Source organism: Oncorhynchus masou, chromosome 23, assembly GCF_036934945.1.
Source record: "Oncorhynchus masou masou isolate Uvic2021 chromosome 23, UVic_Omas_1.1, whole genome shotgun sequence".
Classification (NCBI taxonomy): Eukaryota; Metazoa; Chordata; class Actinopteri; order Salmoniformes; family Salmonidae; genus Oncorhynchus; species Oncorhynchus masou.
In genome coordinates this window covers 63,508,788-63,528,027 of record NC_088234.1, presented here as the reverse complement: position 1 = coordinate 63,528,027, position 19,240 = coordinate 63,508,788, and the positions used below count along the sequence as shown (strand labels likewise).

The 19,240-nt window shown below is 43.9% G+C and overlaps 1 protein-coding gene across 1 annotated transcript in view; it reads left to right on the top strand.

Moving 5' to 3' along the window:
• Positions 1-5,848: 5,848 nt before the first annotated feature.
• LOC135511177 (polyunsaturated fatty acid 5-lipoxygenase-like) overlaps positions 5,849-19,240 on the top strand; it is a 34,685-nt gene continuing 21,293 nt past the window's right edge. The window contains exons 1-4 of the mRNA XM_064932782.1: positions 5,849-6,203; positions 10,091-10,289; positions 10,652-10,733; positions 10,963-11,085. Coding sequence (XP_064788854.1) covers positions 6,054-6,203; positions 10,091-10,289; positions 10,652-10,733; positions 10,963-11,085 — 554 coding nt within the window. The 5' untranslated portion in view covers positions 5,849-6,053. The remainder of the gene's footprint in view (positions 6,204-10,090; positions 10,290-10,651; positions 10,734-10,962; positions 11,086-19,240) is intronic.

Below are 19,240 nucleotides of genomic sequence, written 5' to 3'. Positions count from 1 at the left end.
TTCAGTCTCCTCTTCAGTTTCCCTAGAAGGACTGCTGTGGGTGTTGGTCCTGCCCTGGGCTTTACACACTACTGTCTGTAACTTTGAGATTAGATTACTGCATAACAGCTCTGAGTAAACCAGATATTCTTTTTGCTTCTCCATTCCTATGTGGCTTGAGGTAGAAGTTGCCTTTTAACTGAACTAGGATCAGCTTACCCTCCTCTAGTGTCTCTTGACAAACGGGTTGCTTCCGTTAATGTGCCATTGTTCCGGCTTAACACTTCTGTACGTAATTTAACCTCAGTTTGGCATAGAGGAACTTGGTCAATGCCTTATCTGCTGGTTGCTCACATCACTTCCCCCGGACACAAACTAGTAGCTAGATAGATGGAGATCACTGAGGTTATTTTCACAAGTAACTAGTTTGCTTCAACTGCCTTCACTAAAACTACTGCAAAGGTCTTGCCTGCAAACTTTTGGTTTAGAATCATGACTGTAGAAAAGGCCCATGGAGTTGGTGGAATAATCCTTTAATTCATTGCCATTTACTCAGCTGGGCCAGGGGCGCTTTAATTAGGTCAGGTGGAAATGTCCACAGACGACTCAGTAAATATACCACTTTATGGTTAAAGGAATTCCTGCCTCAGTCTCATCCATTCCTGTCACCTGACACGTGACCACCTGTTCACCTTCACTGTCAGTCATCCTACCTGTCCAGCTACCCACACAGATTCCACTCATCTTTCAGTGACCTTCTGGCATGTCTGTTGGGAGAGTTGAAGAGGACCCTCCCAGGAACAAAGAGTCTTTAATCCCAGACCCTATTCACTGCTTTTGCTTAGGGTATGGTTTTATGAGACCATCTGCCAATCCAATCAACACAAGACTTTAGATGATTTTCTAGGGTTCTCAAACGTTTTCACTCAAGCCGTCCTTCCAGCATTGGGGAACATCTCGCGCCCCCCGTCTATTTCTATTGGCACGAACACTGTTTATGACACAAACTGTTCACACCCCTCTTGTTGCCGGAGAGAACATTTAGCATATTTACGCTTTATTTCCCGCAATTCTTCAAAATTTTGTAATGTCAGTCTTCATGTGATATTTGAGTGACTCAAACATTACAACAAACTCTATGGGCTAAAAAAACATTAGCTGATATGGGCTAGTTGATCTGGACATTTCTGTTATAAATAGCTCTCTAAGATATGCAATAACTGACATGACAAGAGGAATACTGAAGATGCACGACCCAATTTCGAAATGGCACCTTGTGCTTTCTACTCAAGAGTAAGTTGAAAGCCGGACTGAGTTTTTGAAAGCTGGACCCCCCCCCCCAAACCAAACCACATACAGTCCTGCTTCACTATGGAACTAAATTAGTACATCCTTCTGTACCCTGCAGTGAAATACTTGGAATCCATATTTGCATATATTTTCTTGATACCAGGCTACACTGCCCACTGTTGTCTGATGTCACCTCGTGATTTGACTGCTAAATATGTGTAGACTATTAATGGATGGCTAGAGAGCTACGCTCTACCTTTCTGAGTATTCACTGGAGATGAAAACATGTTCAATTGCTTTCATTGGCTTATTTTCACACTACCCAAGTTTAAGACAAGGGTTTAGCATTTCCAAGGACAAGCTATATTTTCAAGAATCGAATTGCTTTACTTTTGGCTTCAGGAGAAACATAAGAAATAATATTTCCAATAACCTTTTTGAGGAATAGCAACTTTGCTTAACTTTCTCTATAAGTCTATAGTTAAGGAAAACATTTCTTAAAGTGTTGTTAATCTAGGCCCTGCTCTCAACCCTTCTGAGCATTCATTGTCTCTGCCCCTTGAACCCTGTTTCCCCTCCTATATTCAACCTGGTCTTCAAACTGCTGTCTCCTATGGTAATGCTGTATTGGCAAGACGACACAATCAGTTCTGGGACCAGGCTATGTTAGATCTGGAACTCCCTAAAAACACGCCACTTCAATACAGCTACGACTTCTTGTAGCAGGTTAGGAGATTTAACTTAAGGTTAGGAAAAAGACTAGTGTTAGCGAAAATGCTACGAAAGTAATTTGTATCGAAGTGCCGTGTTTTTAGGGAGTCCCTATTAGACCCGTTTCCTTGAATCGTTTTGAAACACAGCGGCATTTCCTAGAACACTGTTTCGCTCCTCCTACAGTATATACTGTATAACATATTACTAAATGGCATGTACCCATTTACCCCCATTAGTATTGGTACAATGGGAGCATTAGGAAAATAAACCCTGTCAAGTGTAAGTACTGATATTTGTTTGAATTTTGACCTGGGAAGTTTCTATTGGAACCCCAGTGGTCGTGAGTGTGTTGGATTGTGTGGGTGCATCCACAGAATAGTGAGCTGACCTATACAGGTCTACACTGCTCAATGATTTGGAAACCAAATAATGTAATGTAAAGAAACCAACGTGACAGTGATGTTCTCATCAAACAAAAGAAGTAGGCACTTCGATGGGGAGAGGAAGTGGATTTGTTTTATCTTATGTCTACAACTTTTGTAACTTTCTGAAGCTTTAATAAGTACTTACTCGCAGAGTCCTCTTTGTCTTGGGTAGGGCATAATGTCGCAACAATCTTCTGCCTCTGGATTCTGTCTTTGGCCACAGCTTGATTATATACTTATACTTAGTGTACAAAACATGAGGAACACTTTCCTAATATTGATTTGCACCCACTTTTACCCTTAGAACAGCCTCAATTCGTCGGGTCATGGACTCTTCAAGGTGTTGAAAGCGTTCCACAGGGATGCTGGCCACAGTTGTCAAGTTAGGTGGATATCCTTTGGGTGGTGGACCATTCTTGATATGCACGAGAAACTGTTGAGCATGAAAAACCCAGCAGTGTTGGTGTTCTTGACACACTCAAACCGGTGCGCCTGGCACCTACTACCATACCCCGTTCAAAGGCACTTAAATATTTTGTCTTGCCCATTCACCCTCTGAATGGCAAAGATACATAACCCATGTCTCAATTGTCTCAAGGCTTAAAAATGATTATTTAACCTGTCTCCTCCCCTTCATCTACACTGATTGAAGTGGATTTAACAAGTGACATCATAGCTTTTGCCTGGTTAGTCTGTCATGGAAACATCAGGTATTCTTAATGTTTTGTATACTAAGTGTATACTTGACTTACCTAGTTAAATAAGATTAAATACAGATTTTTTAAGTGCCAGGAACCATTATATTTACATTTTTGTCATTTAGCAGATGCTCATATCCAGAGTGAACTACAGTTAGTGCATTCATCTTCAGATAGCTGGGTGAGACAACCACATATCACATTCATAGAAAGTACATTTTCCCTCAAAGTAGTTATCAGCAAAGTCAGTGCTTATACAAAAAAAATTAGGGGGGGGGTTATTTAAGATACTCACAGGTGCCACTGACCACAAAAGTGCCAACGACCACTGTTTGCTAAAATAAATTGTGATGTTTCCTTATGAAATAGGAAGAAAGTTGCCAGTTATTGTTTCGTCCTCCTAATGTTGAGTGTTAGGGTTGGGGATAGAGTAAACTGATCCTAGACCTATGGTTAAGTACAACTTCAACAAAATATTGCTTCAAGACTGCCTGTGATTTCTCAAGAGAAAGAAGAATATGTACTGAACAAAAATATAAACGCAACATGTAAAGTGTTGGTCCAAGGTTTCATGAGCTGAAATAAAAGATCCCAGAAATGTTACATATGCACAAAAATCAATTGGCATGCCGACTGAGCTGTTGCCAGAGAATTTGTTGATTTCTCTACCATAAACCACCTCCAGAGTCATTTCAGACAATTTGGCTGTACTTTCAACCGGCCTCACAACTGCAGACCACGTGTTACCATGACCACGTGTTACCATGACCACGTGTTACAATGCCAGCCCAGAACCTCCTCTTCCGGCTTCTTCATCTTTGGTATCATCTGAGACCAGCCACACTGACAGCTGATGATACTGAGGAATATTTCTGTCGGAATGAAGACCTTTTCTGGGGGAAAAAATCGTTGAAATCCCAGGCCCACCCATGACTGTGCCCCTTCCCAGTCATGTGAAATCCATAGATTAGGGCCTAAAGAATTGATTTCAATTGACTGATTTATTTATATTAACTTTAAATCAGTAAAATCATTGAAAAATTGTTGCATGTTGCGTTTATATTTTTGATCAGTATAGATACCATTCTCAACATTTACATACATTTAAGTCATTTAGCAGACGCTCTTATCCAGAGCGACTTACAAATTGGTGAATTCACCTTCTGACATCCAGTGGAACAGCCACTTTACAATAGTGCATCTAAATCATTTAAGGGGGGGGGTGAGAAGGATTACTTATCCTATCCTAGGTATTCCTTGAAGAGGTGGGGTTTCAGGTGTCTCCGGAAGGTGGTGATTGACTCCGCTGTCCTGGCGTCGTGAGGGAGTTTGTTCCACCATTGGGGGGCCAGAGCAGCGAACAGTTTTGACTGGGCTGAGCGGGAACTGTACTTCCTCAGTGGTAGGGAGGCGAGCAGGCCAGAGGTGGATGAACGCAGTGCCCTTGTTTGGGTGTAGGGCCTGATCAGAGCCTGGAGGTACTGCGGTGCCGTTCCCCTCACAGCTCCGTAGGCAAGCACCATGGTCTTGTAGCGGAAATGGAATCAAGAAAGTAGATTCCATTTCACCCGAGGAGGAAAAACCCTGAACCACACCACCACACAACTATATTTACCTTGGTCTGACTAGAAGTTATACTGAGCAGTTTGACATGGCCATAATGTCTCTAACAGATAAAACATGCAGAGCATATTTAGCTATTAGGAAGACCCTATATAAATTAACTGCCAATTAGAATTAAACTTAAATTATTTGACTATGTCGTAACTCCAATCATTTAATATAGCAGTGAAATCCGGGGACCTCAATACAATTGAGGAAAATACATCATGGGATAGAAGCCCCACCAACAATTTACACCTGGAATGTTGTTCTTCTGAGAGAGAGAGAGAGAGAGGGAGAGAGAAATAAGGGGGAGAAAGAGAGAGAGGAGGGGAGAGAGAGAGAAGGGGGAGAGAGAGAAAGGAGGGGAGAGAGAGAGGAGGGGAGAGAGAGAGGAGGGGAGAGAGAGGGAGAGAGAAATAAGGGGGAGAAAGAGAGAGAGGAGGGGAGAGAGAGAGAAGGGGGGAGAGAGAGAAAGGAGGGGAGAGAGAGAGGAGGGGAGAGAGAGAGGAGGGGAGAGAGAGGGAGAGAGAAATAAGGGGGGGGGAGAGAGAGAGAGAGAGAGAGAGGAGGGAAGAGAGAGAAGGGGGAGAGAGAAGGGGGCAGAGAGAGGAGGGGGAGAGAGAAATAAGGGGGAGAGAGAGAGAGGAGAGAGAGAGAAGGGGGGAGAGAGAGAGAGGAGGGGGTGAGAGAGAGGAGGGGGAGAGAGAGAGAAGGGGGAGAGAGAGAGGAGGGGAGAGAGAGAGAGAGGGGGGGAGAGAGAGAGGAGGGGGTGAGAGAGAGAGGAGGGGGTGAGAGAGAGAGAGAAGGGGGAGAGAGAGAGGAGGGGGAGAGAGAGAGGAGGGGGGTGAGAGAGAGAGGAGGGGGGAGAGAGAAAGAAGGGGGGAGAGAGAGAGAAGGTGGAGAGAGAGAGGAGGGGGGAGAGAGAGAGAGAAGGGGGGAGAGAGATAATGTGAATAGAAGATGATCTTCAGGCATGATACAGGGGTGGGGTCAAACAGAACACCAGCCCACATGAAACATTATCACATGCCTCTGCCTCTGCCTCGTTGTTTAAATGCTTTTACATTGCATGTGTGGTGACAGTACATTAGGGGTTGTTTATGAGAGAGAGAGAGAGAGAGAGAGAGAGAGAGAGAGAGAGAGAGAGAGAGAGAGAGAGAGAGACAGAGAGACAGAGAGAGAGAGACAGAGACAGAGAGAGGTCTACGTATATTCATGAGCAGAAAGGGGAACTCGAATTTGGTCCAGACTCTCTCAAAGTGAACAACCAACACACTTGTAGTAGGTGATCATAGAGTTAACCAGTGGATATCTCCTGTCTATTCTGTGTGTGTTTACCACCATGCCATCCTACATAGTGACGGTGGCTACAGGGAGCCAGTGGTTTGCAGGGACTGATGACTACATATACATCACCCTGGTGGGAACAGAGGGCTGCAGTGAGAGGACTTTACTGGACAAACCACTCTACAATGACTTTGAGAGAGGGGCGGTGAGTTGAGTTACAGTGGCTTGTGTGGTTAGGGTTTTGTCTGTCGTGCTCACTAACCAGAGTTCGTGTTAGAGTGAGATTGAAGGTTTCACAGTGTGTGCATTACTTGAAAGACAGAGTTGACCTTGTTAATGACAATCATTAGAAATATTGTACCTTCATCAGACTTGAGACCGGATATGTACTTAGTAGAAAGCTTCCTCTGGTATTTGTCCTGAAGACTAAACTTCAAAAGAAAGGAATTGATTGTGCTCTTTAGGATGACTGATTACTAGTTGTGTAGACAATTATGTACACTATATATTCAAAAGTATGTGGACACCCCTTCGCATTAGTGGATTCGGCTATTTCAACCACACCCATTGCTGACAGGTGTATAAAATCGAGCACACCGCCATGCAATTTCAATAGACAAACATTGGCAGTAGAATGGCCTTAATGAAGAGCTCAGTGACTTTCAACGGGGCACAATCATAGGATGCCACCTTTCCAACAAGTCAGTTCGTCAAATTTGTGCCCTTGTAGAGCTGCCCCGGTCAACTGTAAGTGCTGTTATTGTGAAGTCGAAACGTCCAGGTGCAACAACGGCTCAACCGCAAAGTGGTAGGCCACACATGCTCACAGAACGGGACCGCAGAGTGCTGCAGCGCATACAAATCGCCTGTCCTCGGTTGCAATACTCTCTACCAAGATCCAAATGCCAAGAGTCGGCTAGAGTCGTGTAAAGCTTGCCTCCATTAGACTCTAGAGCAGTGGAAACATTCTCTGGAGTGATGAATCTTGTGGATGCCATGAGAACCCTACCTGCCCCAATGCACATTGCCAACTGTAAAGTTTGGTGGAGGAGGAATAATGGTCTGGGGCATTTTGTCATAATTTGGGCTAGGCCCTCTAAATCCAATGAAGGGACATCTTAACTCTACAGCATACAATGACATTCTAGACAATTCTGTGCTTCCAACATTGTGGCAACTGTCGTGGAAATTTCCTGTATTTACCAAATCATGAGAGCAAACCACACACAAGTCAAAGTTAGTTATCACAAAGTCCATCTTTAATTATATGAGCTCCATCACAACCCTGTGACTCTCAGATCAATTCAGTGTCTATCAATGAATTCTCTGAGAGTCCCTTACACATTGCAACTGAGATCCTTTATAGCAAAGACACACATAGCCAGACAGCATTGGCATAATTTATCGTTCAGCTTTGTCTCCTAAACTATGCTCTTTTCTCAAACTCATAACATAAACAAATCCTCCATATCAACAGGCATATATCAAATCCATCTTATCTTGACAAGATCACAGAGACACATTGACTGGCACACAGACAACACAACAGTTGGGGGAAAGTCCCTTTGTAGGCCTCCTTGCTCGCACACGCTTTTTCAGTTCTGCCCACAAATATTCTATGGGATTGAGGTTAGGGCTTTGTGATGGCCACTCCAATACCTTGACTTTGTTGTCCTTAAGCCATTTTGCCACAACTTTGGAAGTATGCTTGGGATCATTGTCCATTTGGAAGACCCATTGGCGACCAATCTTTAACTTCCTGACTGATGTCTTGAGATGTTGCTTCAATATATCCACATATATTGGATATATATATAATTTTCCACCCTCATGATACCATCTATTTTGTGAAGTGCACCAGTCCCTCCTGCAGCAAAGCACCCCCACAACATGATGCTGCCACCCCCGTGCTTCACAGTTGAGATTGTGTTCTTCGGCTTGCAAGCCTCCCCATTTTTCCTCCAAGCGTAACGATGGTCATTATGGCCAAACAGTTCTATTTTTGTTTCATCAGACCAGAGGACATTTCTCCAAAAAGTATGATCTTTGTCCCCATGTGCAGTTGCAAACCAGAGACTGTTTTTTTATGGTGGTTTTGGAGCAGTGGCTTCTTCCTTGCTGAGTGGCCTTTCAGGTTATGTCGATATAAGACTCGTTTTACTATGAATGTAGATACTTTTGAACCAGTTTCCTCGAGCATCTCCACAAGGTCCTTTGTTGTTGTTCTGGGATTGATTTGCACTTTTCGCACCAAAGTACATTCATCTCTACGAGACAGAACGTGCCTCCTTCCTGAGCGGTATGACGGCTGCGTGGTCCCATGGTGTTTATACTTGCATACTATTTTTCGTACAGATGAATGTGGTACGTTTGGAAATTGCTCCCAATGATGAACCAGACTTGTGGAGGTCTACAATTTTTTTTCTGATGTCTTGGCTGATTTCTTTTGATTGTCCCGTGATGTCAAGAAAAGAGGCACTGGGTTTGAAGGTAGGCCTTGAAATACATCCACAGGTACAATTGATTCAAATGATGTCAATTAGCTTATCAGAAGCTTCTAAAGCCATGACATAATTTTCTGGAATTTTCCAAGCTGTTTAAAGGCACAGTCAACGTAGTGTATGTAAATGTCTGACCCACTGGAATTGTGATACAGTGAATTATAAGTGAAATAATCTGTCTGTAAACAATAGTTGGAAAAATGACTTGTGTCATGCACAGTAGATGTCCTAACCAACTTGCCAAAACTATAGTTTGTTAACAAGAAATGTGTAGAGTGGTTGAAAAACGAGTTTTAATGACTCCAACCTAAGTGTATGTAAACTTCAGACAACTGTATATACACAATGACATTCTAGACAATTCTGTGCTTCCAACTTTGTGGCAACAGTATGGGGAAGGCCCATTCCTGTTTCAGCATAATGTTTTTATTTTACTGTTCCCCAATGTAAGATATGCCACAGAATGTGTTGCAAGATCAAGCCCAGCCCTGTAGAAACATCGGTCATCAGGTTCACACTGCAAGCTGAGAAAAGAGGAACCACTCCGTCAGTCAGTGAGGTTACACATAAACTTGATGAGCTCTATTCTGTTAAATAAATGGTGCCTGAAATTGTGTTCCAATATGAGTCAAGGGGAGTAATCCATAGAGATGAAGTAAAGAGACTACCGTGATTCGTTCCATTTACACATGGCTATTTACCTGGGTGTCACCTGGAAATACAATGGATTGGATTATATAATGCATTTTTTAAGGCGCTCAAATCTCTTTACATTGATTGTCCTGTAGAAACTTGCCTTTACCACTGCACAGTACAGTACTAGATAAAAGGGTTACGTCCCGGTGCAGAGTGAGTCCTGGAGGCGCCATCACCACCATCGCTGCTACTTTGTATGAGGGTGGTCTAAAGGAATCAGATTACTAAATTCAAGTCTCTGCTCTTTCACTCTAAGGAAGCAAAATAACAACATAAGGCCTATTGACAAACGTCTTCTACAGCCAATAGCTGATGAGTGACCTGCTCGTGACCTCATGGCCCATGAACACCACATGGAAGTTCAATAAAAAGCTTCCCTATCTGATCAAAATTGTCAACTCATTCTGGCATTAAAAGCTTCACCAGTGTCTGAATCTTGTTCACTAGATCCAGTTGTACCCTTTAGTTCAGGATGCATCGGCTGTAGACTTCCTCTACTGCACTAACCATCAGTGACTCATGAGCTCGTATCAACCTCATGCTGTCTCTTTCTGACTGTTGTATCTGGACGCCAGAAAGACAACCTGGTGCAAAATTAACAGCTATGGGGATCCCAACAAACCTTGTTCAGTATAAGTCATTATTTTAATCACTTTCCGTAACAGTGATTACCTGGTAATGACTATTGTCCGTCCTCAGGTTAGGCTGAATCTGGGTCCGGGAATTAGCCCATTATGTTTACTCTACACAGGATGAGAGCAAGCTCAATCGTTCTAAACCTGGTTGTCCATCCTCAGGTTAGGCTGAATCTGGGTCCGGGAATTAGCCCATTATGTTTACTCTACACAGGATGAGAGCAAGCTCAATCGTTCTAAACCTGGTTGTTCATCCTCAGGTGGACTCGTATGATGTGACGGTGGGGGAGAACCTGGGAGAGATGGAGCTGGTGAAGGTAGAGAAGAATAAGTACTGGGTTCATGATGACTGGTACTGTAAGTACATCACAGTGAAGACTCCCTCTGGAGACTACGTAGAGTTCCCCTGCTTCCGCTGGCTGGTGGACGACAAGGAGGTGGTCCTCAGGGACGGCAGAGGTACCTGTCTGTCTGTTGGTCGGTCACATCTGTCTGTCTGTCTGTCTGTCTGTCTGTCTGTCTGTCTGTCTGTCTGTCTGTCCTGTCTGTCTGTTGGTCGGTCACATCTGTCTGTCCTGTCTGTCTGTCTGTCTGTCTGTCTGTCTGTCTGTCTGTCTGTCTGTCTGTCTGTCTGTCTGTCTGTCTGTCTGCCTGTCTGTCTGTCTGCCTGCCTGCCTGCCTGCCTGCCTGCCTGTCTGTCTGTCTGTCTGTCTGTCTGTCTGTCTGTCTGTCTGTCATTAAACTGTCTCCTCTCCTTATCTTAAGGAACACATAAGTCAATCCAGAAACATCTTCATTACGGGTTTTCACTTTTTTTTAAGCACGGTTGCCAAAGGATGACAAGACCAGACTGGAGAAGCAGCACCGACGTAAAGAGCTGGAGAGCAGACGGAAAACCTACAGGCAAGAGCTGGGTTTATGGTGTAGCACACATCTGCATCACCAAGATGCGTTAGACAAATACATGTATTCAATGTATTGAACTAGTCAATGTTTTCTAGTATCCAGTGCACTGACTTTATAAAGTGTAGCCTAACAGTAAAATATCTGTGCACAGTGTTATGTAGTGTAGTCCTAATTCAGTAGTGCTGCTGAACGTGCTAGTGATTCTGTGATGTCCTGCTGTGTATAGATGGAGTGAGTGGCAGCCTGGGTTTCCTATGAGTATAGATGCCAACACACACAAGGAGCTTCCCAGAGACATCCAGTTTGACAGCGAGAAAGGAGTGGACTTCATTCTCAACTACAGTAAGGCGTAAGTACTGCATCCATACTACACTCTGTAACCATTGTCCTATCATTACAGGGTTACAGGTTCAAACACTGCTACCACTGATTCCCTTCCTCACTGTTTCCCCTCATCACTGTTTCCCCTCATCACTGTTTCCCCTCATCACTGTTTCCCCTCATACTGTTTCCCCTCATCACTGTTTCCCCTCATCACTTGTACACTCATCACTGTTTCCCCTCATCACTTGTACACTCATCACTGTTTCCCCTCATCACTGTTTCCCCTCATCACTGTTTCCCCTCATTACTTGTACACTCATCACTGTTTCCCCTCATCACTTGTACACTCATCACTGTTTCCCCTCATCACTGTTTCCCCTCATACTGTTTCCCCTCATCACTTGTACACTCATCACTGTTTCCCCTCATCACTTGTACACTAATCACTGTTTCCCCTCATCACTGTTCCCCTCATCACTGTTTCCCCTCATCACTTGAACAGTCATCACTGTATCCCCTCATCACTTGTACACTCATCACTGTTTCCCCTCATCACCGTTTCCCCTCATCACTTGTACACTCATCACTGTCTCCCCTCATTACTGTTTCCCCTCATCACAGTTTCCCCTCATCACTTGTACACTCATCACTGTTTCCCCTCATCACTGTTTCCCCTCATCACCATTTCCCCTCATCACTTGTACACTCATCGCTGTTTCCCCTCATCACTGTTTCCCCTCATCACCGTTTCCCCTCATCACTTGTACACTCATCACTGTTTCCCCTCATCACTGTTTCCCCTCATCACTTGTACACTCATCACTGTTTCCCCTCAGCACTGTTTCCCCTCATCACTTTTACACTCATCACTGTTTCCCCTCATCACTTGTACACTCATCACTGTTTCCCCTCATCACTGTTTCCCCTCATCACCATTTCCCCTCAGCACTGTTTCCCTTCAGCACTGTTTCCCCTCATACTGTTTCCCCTCAGCACGTTTTCCACTCATCACCGTTTCCCCCTCATCACTTGTACACTCATCACTGTTTCCCCTGATCACTTGTACACTCATCACTGTTTCCCCTCATCACCGTTTCCCCTCATCACTGTTTCTACTCATCACCGTTTCCCCCTCATCACTTGTACACTCATCACTGTTTCCCCTCGTCACTGTTTCCCCTCATCACTGTTTCCCCTCATCACCATTTCCCCTCATCACTGTTTCCCCTCATCACTGTTCCCCCTCATACTGTTTCCCCTCATCACTGTTTCCCCTTATCACCGTTTCCCCCTCATCACTTGTACACTCATCAGTGTTTCCCCTCATCACTGTTTCCCCCTCATCACTTGTACACTCATCACTGTTTCCCCTCATCACTTGTACACTCATCACTGTTTCCCCTCATCACTGTTTCCCCTCATCACCGTTTCCCCTCCTCACTGTTTCCCCTCATCACTGTTTTCCCTCATACTGTTTCCCCTCATCACTGTTTCCCATCATCACCGTTTCCCCCTCATCACTTGTACACTCATCAATGTTTCCCCTCATCGCTGTTTCCCCTCATCACCGTTTCCCCATCACTTGTACACTCATCACTGTTTACCCTCATCACTGTTTCCCCTCATCACTGTTTCCCCTCATCACTTTTACACTCATCACTGTTTCCCCTCATCACTTGTACAGTCATCACTTTTACACTCATCACTTTACTGTTCTTTATTTTACTCTTATTATTAACTATCCTTTTGCCTAGTCACTTTACCCTGCCTTCATGTACATATCTACCTCAAATACCTTATTATTAACTATCCTGATGCCTAGTCACTTTACCCTGCCTTCATGTACATATCTACCTCAAATACCTTATTATTATCTATCCTGATGCCTAGTCACTTTACCCTGCCTTCATGTACATATCTACCTCAAATACCTTATTATTATCTATCCTGATGCCAAGTCACTTTACCCTGCCTTCATGTACAGTGGGGCAAAAAAAGTATTTAGTCAGCCATGAATTGTGCAAGTTCTCCCACTTAAAAAGATGAGAGAGGCCTGTAATTTTCATCATAGGTAAACCTCAACCATGACAGACAAAATGAGAAAAAAATCCAGAAAATAAATATTTGGTCACCTACAAACAAGCAAGATTTCTGGCTCTCACAGACCTGCAACTTATTCTTTAAGAGGCTCCTCTGTCCTCCACTCGTTACCTGTATTAATGGCACCTGTTTGAACTTGTTATCAGTATAAAAGACACCTGTCCACAACCTCAAACAGTCACACTCCAAACTCCACTATGGCCAAGACCAAAGAGCTGTCAAAGGACACCAGAAACAAAATTGTAGACCTGCACCAGGCTGGGAAGACTGAATCTGCAATAGGTAAGCAGCTTGGTTTGAAGAAATCAACTGTGGGAGCAATTATTAGGAAATGGAAGCCATACAAGACCACTGATAATCTCCCTCGATCTGGGGCTCCACGCAAGATCTCACCCCGTGTGGTCAAAATGATCACAAGAACGGTGAGCAAAAATCCCAGAACCACACGGGGGGACCTAGTGAATGACCTGCAGAGAGCTGGGACCAAAGTAATGAAGCCTACCATCAGTAACACACTACGCCGCCAGGGACTCAAATCCTGCTTAAGCCAGTACATGTCCAGGCCCATCTGAAGTTTGCTGGAGAGCATTTAGATGATCCAGAAGAAGATTGGGAGAATGTCATATGGTCAGATGAAACCAAAATATAACTTTTTGGTAAAAACTCAACCCGTCGTGTTTGGAGGACAAAGAATGCTGAGTTGCATCCAAAGAACACCATACCTACTGTGAAGCATGGGGGTGGAAACATCATGCTTTGGGGCTGTTTTTCTGCAAAGGGACCAGGACGACTGATCCGTGTAAAGGAAAGAATGAATGGGGCCATGTATCGTGAGATTTTGAGTTAAAACCTCCTTCCATCAGCAAGGGCATTGAATATGAAACGTGGCTGGGTCTTTCAGCATGACAATAATCCCAAACACACCACCGGCAACGAAGGAGTGGCTTCGTAAGAAGCATTTCAAGGTCCTGGAGTGGCCTAGCCAGTCTCCAGATCTCAACCCCATAGAAAATCTTTGGAGGGAGTTGAAAGTCCATGTTGCCCAGCAACAGCCCCGAAACATCACTGCTCAAGATGAGATCTGCATGGAGGAATGGGCCAAAATACCAGCAACAGTACGTGAAAACCTTGTGAAGACTTACAGAAAACGTTTGACCTCTGTCATTGCCAAAAAAGGGTATATAACAAAGTATTGAGATAAACTTATTTTCCAACATAATTTACAAATAAATTCATTAAAAATTCTACAATGTGATTTTCTGGATTTTTTGTCTAATTTTGTCTGTCATAGTTGAGGTGTACCTATGATGAAAATTACAAGCCTCTCTCATCTTTTTAAGTGGGAGAACTTGCACAATTGGTGGCTGACTAAATACTTTTTTGCCCCACTGTACATATTTACCTCAAATACCTTATTATTATCTATCCTGATGCCGAGTCACTTTACCCTACCTTCATGTACATATCTACCTCAAAAACTTCTTATCTCTGCACATTGATCTGGTACTGGTACTCCCTGTTTATAGCTCCACGTTGATCTGGTACTGGTACTCCCTGTATATAGCTCCACATTGATCTGGTACTGGTACTCCCTGTATATAGCTCCACATTGATTTGGTACTGGTACTCCCTGTATATAGCTCCACATTGATCTGGTACTGGTACTCCCTGTATATAGCTCCACATTGATCTGGTCCTCCCTGTATATAGCTCCACATTGATCTGGTACTCCCTATATATAACTCCACATTGATCTGGTACTGGTACTCCCTGTTTATAGCTCCACATTGATCTGGTACTCCCTGTATATATGTCCACATTGATCTGGTACTGGTACTCCCTGAATATAGCTCCACATTGATCTGGTACTGGTACTCCCTGTTTATAGCTCCACATCGATCTGGTACTGGTACTCCCTGTTTATAGCTCCACATTGATCTGGTACTGGTACCCCCTGTTTATAGCTCCATATTGATATGGTACTAGTCCTCCCTGTTAATAGCTCCACATTGATCTGGTACTCCCTGTTTATAGCTCCACATTGATCTGGTACTGGTACTCCCTGTATATAGCTCCACATTGATCTGGTACTCCCTGTTTATAGCTCCACATTGATCTGGTACTGGTACTCCCTGTATATAGCTCCACATTAATCTGGTACTCCCTGTATATAGCTCCACATTGATCTGGTACGAGTACTCCCTGTTTATAGCTCCACATTGATCTGGTACTGGCACTCCCTGTATATAGCTCCACATTGATCTGGTACTGGTACTCCCTGTTTATAGCTCCACATTGATCTGGTACGAGTACTCCCTGTTTATAGCTCCACATTGATCTGGTACTGGTACTCCCTGTATATAGCTCCACATTGATCTGGTACTGGTACTCCCTGTTTATAGCTCCACATTGATCTGGTACTGGTACTCCCTGTTTATAGCTCCACATTGATCTGGTACTGGTACTCCCTGTTTATAGCTCCACATTGATCTGGTACTGGTACTCCCTGTTTATAGCTCCACATTGATCTGGTACTCCCTGTTTATAGCTCCACATTGATCTGGTACTGGTACTCCCTGTATATAGCTCCACATTGATCTGGTACTCCCTGTATATAGCTCCACATTGATCTGGTACTGGCACTCCCTGTTTATAGCTCCACATTGATCTGGTACTGGCACTCCCTGTTTATAGCTCCACATTGATCTGGTACTCCCTGTTTATTGTACCACATTGATCTGGTACTGGTACTCCCTGTATATAGCTCCACAATGAACTGGTACTGGTACTCCCTGTATATAGCTCCACACTGATCTGGTACTGGTACACCCTGTTTATAGCTCAACATTGATCTGGTACTCCCTGTATATAGCTCCACATTGATCTGGTACTGGTACTCCCTGTAAATAGCTCCACATTGATCTGGTACTGGTACTCCCTGTATATAGCTCCACATTGATCTGGTACTCCCTGTTTATAGCTCCCCATTGATCTGGTACTGGTACTCCCTGTATATAATTCCATATTGATCTGGTACTGGTACTCCCTGTACATAGCTCCACATTGATCTGGTACTCCCTGTATATAGCTCCACATTGATCTGCTACTGGTACTCTCTGTATATAGCTCCACATTGATCTCGTACCGGTACTCCCTGTATATAGCTCCACATTGATCTGGTACTGGCACTCCCTGTTTATAGCTCCACATTGATCTGGTACTCCCTGTTTATTGCTCCACATTGATCTGGTACTAGTACTCCCTGTTTATAGCTCCACATTGATCTGGTACTGGCACTCCCTGTTTATAGCTCCACATTGATCTGGTACTCCCTGTTTATTGTACCACATTGATCTGGTACTGGTACTCCCTGTATATAGCTCCACATTGATCTGGTACTGGTACTCCCTGTTTATAGCTCCACATCGATCTGGTACTGGTACTCCCTGTTTATAGCTCCACATTGATCTGGTACTGGTACCCCCTGTTTATAGCTCCATATTGATATGGTACTAGTCCTCCCTGTTAATAGCTCCACATTGATCTGGTACTCCCTGTTTATAGCTCCACATTGATCTGGTACTGGTACTCCCTGTATATAGCTCCACATTAATCTGGTACTCCCTGTATATAGCTCCACATTGATCTGGTACGAGTACTCCCTGTTTATAGCTCCACATTGATCTGGTACTGGCACTCCCTGTATATAGCTCCACATTGATCTGGTACTGGTACTCCCTGTTTATAGCTCCACGTTGATCTGGTACTGGTACTCCCTGTATATAGCTCCACATTGATCTGGTACTGGTACTCCCTGTATATAGCTCCACATTGATTTGGTACTGGTACTCCCTGTATATAGCTCCACGTTGATCTGGTACTGGTACTCCCTGTATATAGCTCCACATTGATCTGGTACTGGCACTCCCTGTATATAGCTCCACATTAATCTGGTACTCCCTGTATATAGCTCCACATTGATCTGGTACGAGTACTCCCTGTTTATAGCTCCACATTGATCTGGTACTGGCACTCCCTGTATATAGCTCCACATTGATCTGGTACTGGTACTCCCTGTTTATAGCTCCACGTTGATCTGGTACTGGTACTCCCTGTATATAGCTCCACATTGATCTGGTACTGGTACTCCCTGTATATAGCTCCACATTGATTTGGTACTGGTACTCCCTGTATATAGCTCCACATTGATCTGGTACTGGTACTCCCTGTATATAGCTCCACATTGATCTGGTCCTCCCTGTATATAGCTCCACATTGATCTGGTACTCCCTATATATAACTCCACATTGATCTGGTACTGGTACTCCCTGTTTATAGCTCCACATTGATCTGGTACTCCCTGTATATATGTCCACATTGATCTGGTACTGGTACTCCCTGAATATAGCTCCACATTGATCTGGTACTGGTACTCCCTGTTTATAGCTCCACATCGATCTGGTACTGGTACTCCCTGTTTATAGCTCCACATTGATCTGGTACTGGTACCCCCTGTTTATAGCTCCATATTGATATGGTACTAGTCCTCCCTGTTAATAGCTCCACATTGATCTGGTACTCCCTGTTTATAGCTCCACATTGATCTGGTACTGGTACTCCCTGTATATAGCTCCACATTAATCTGGTACTCCCTGTATATAGCTCCACATTGATCTGGTACGAGTACTCCCTGTTTATAGCTCCACATTGATCTGGTACTGGCACTCCCTGTATATAGCTCCACATTGATCTGGTACTGGTACTCCCTGTTTATAGCTCCACATTGATCTGGTACGAGTACTCCCTGTTTATAGCTCCACATTGATCTGGTACTGGTACTCCCTGTATATAGCTCCACATTGATCTGGTACTGGTACTCCCTGTTTATAGCTCCACATTGATCTGGTACTGGTACTCCCTGTTTATAGCTCCACATTGATCTGGTACTGGTACTCCCTGTTTATAGCTCCACATTGATCTGGTACTGGTACTCCCTGTTTATAGCTCCACATTGATCTGGTACTCCCTGTATATAGCTCCACATTGATCTGGTACTCCCTGTATATAGCTCCACATTGATCTGGTACTGGCACTCCCTGTTTATAGCTCCACATTGATCTGGTACTCCCTGTTTATTGTACCACATTGATCTGGTACTGGTACTCCCTGTATATAGCTCCACAATGAACTGGTACTGGTACTCCCTGTATATAGCTCCACACTGATCTGGTACTGGTACACCCTGTTTATAGCTCAACATTGATCTGGTACTCCCTGTATATAGCTCCACATTGATCTGGTACTGGTACTCCCTGTAAATAGCTCCACATTGATCTGGTACTGGTACTCCCTGTATATAGCTCCACATTGATCTGGTACTCCCTGTTTATAGCTCCCCATTGATCTGGTACTGGTACTCCCTGTATATAATTCCATATTGATCTGGTACTGGTACTCCCTGTACATAGCTCCACATTGATCTGGTACTCCCTGTATATAGCTCCACATTGATCTGCTACTGGTACTCTCTGTATATAGCTCCACATTGATCTCGTACCGGTACTCCCTGTATATAGCTCCACATTGATCTGGTACTGGCACTCCCTGTTTATAGCTCCACATTGATCTGGTACTCCCTGTTTATTGCTCCACATTGATCTGGTACTAGTACTGTCAGGACCCGGTATCGAACCTGGGTCTCCGGAGTGAGAAACAGTCACTTAACCAACTGAGCCACGAATAGACAGCAGAACCCAGAAGATGAGGCAGACACAGCAGTACTTAAGACGGTGTATTTAATAAAAAAAAAATCCTAAAATGCAAAAAATGGCAAATCCAAAAGGTGGTAGGACAAACACAAAAAGACCTCAAAAGAAACTCACCAAAAAATAAACAAAAACAAAAAAACAGAATACCACAAGAACTTCACCCGGAATCGACAAGAGCACACAGAACACTAGGGCAGGGTGCTAACATACAAACACAGAGCACAGAACTGAGGGAAACAAAGGGTTTAAATACAATCAGGGGAAACGAGACACAGGTGCAAATAATAATGGGGATCAAGGGAAAAACATAGG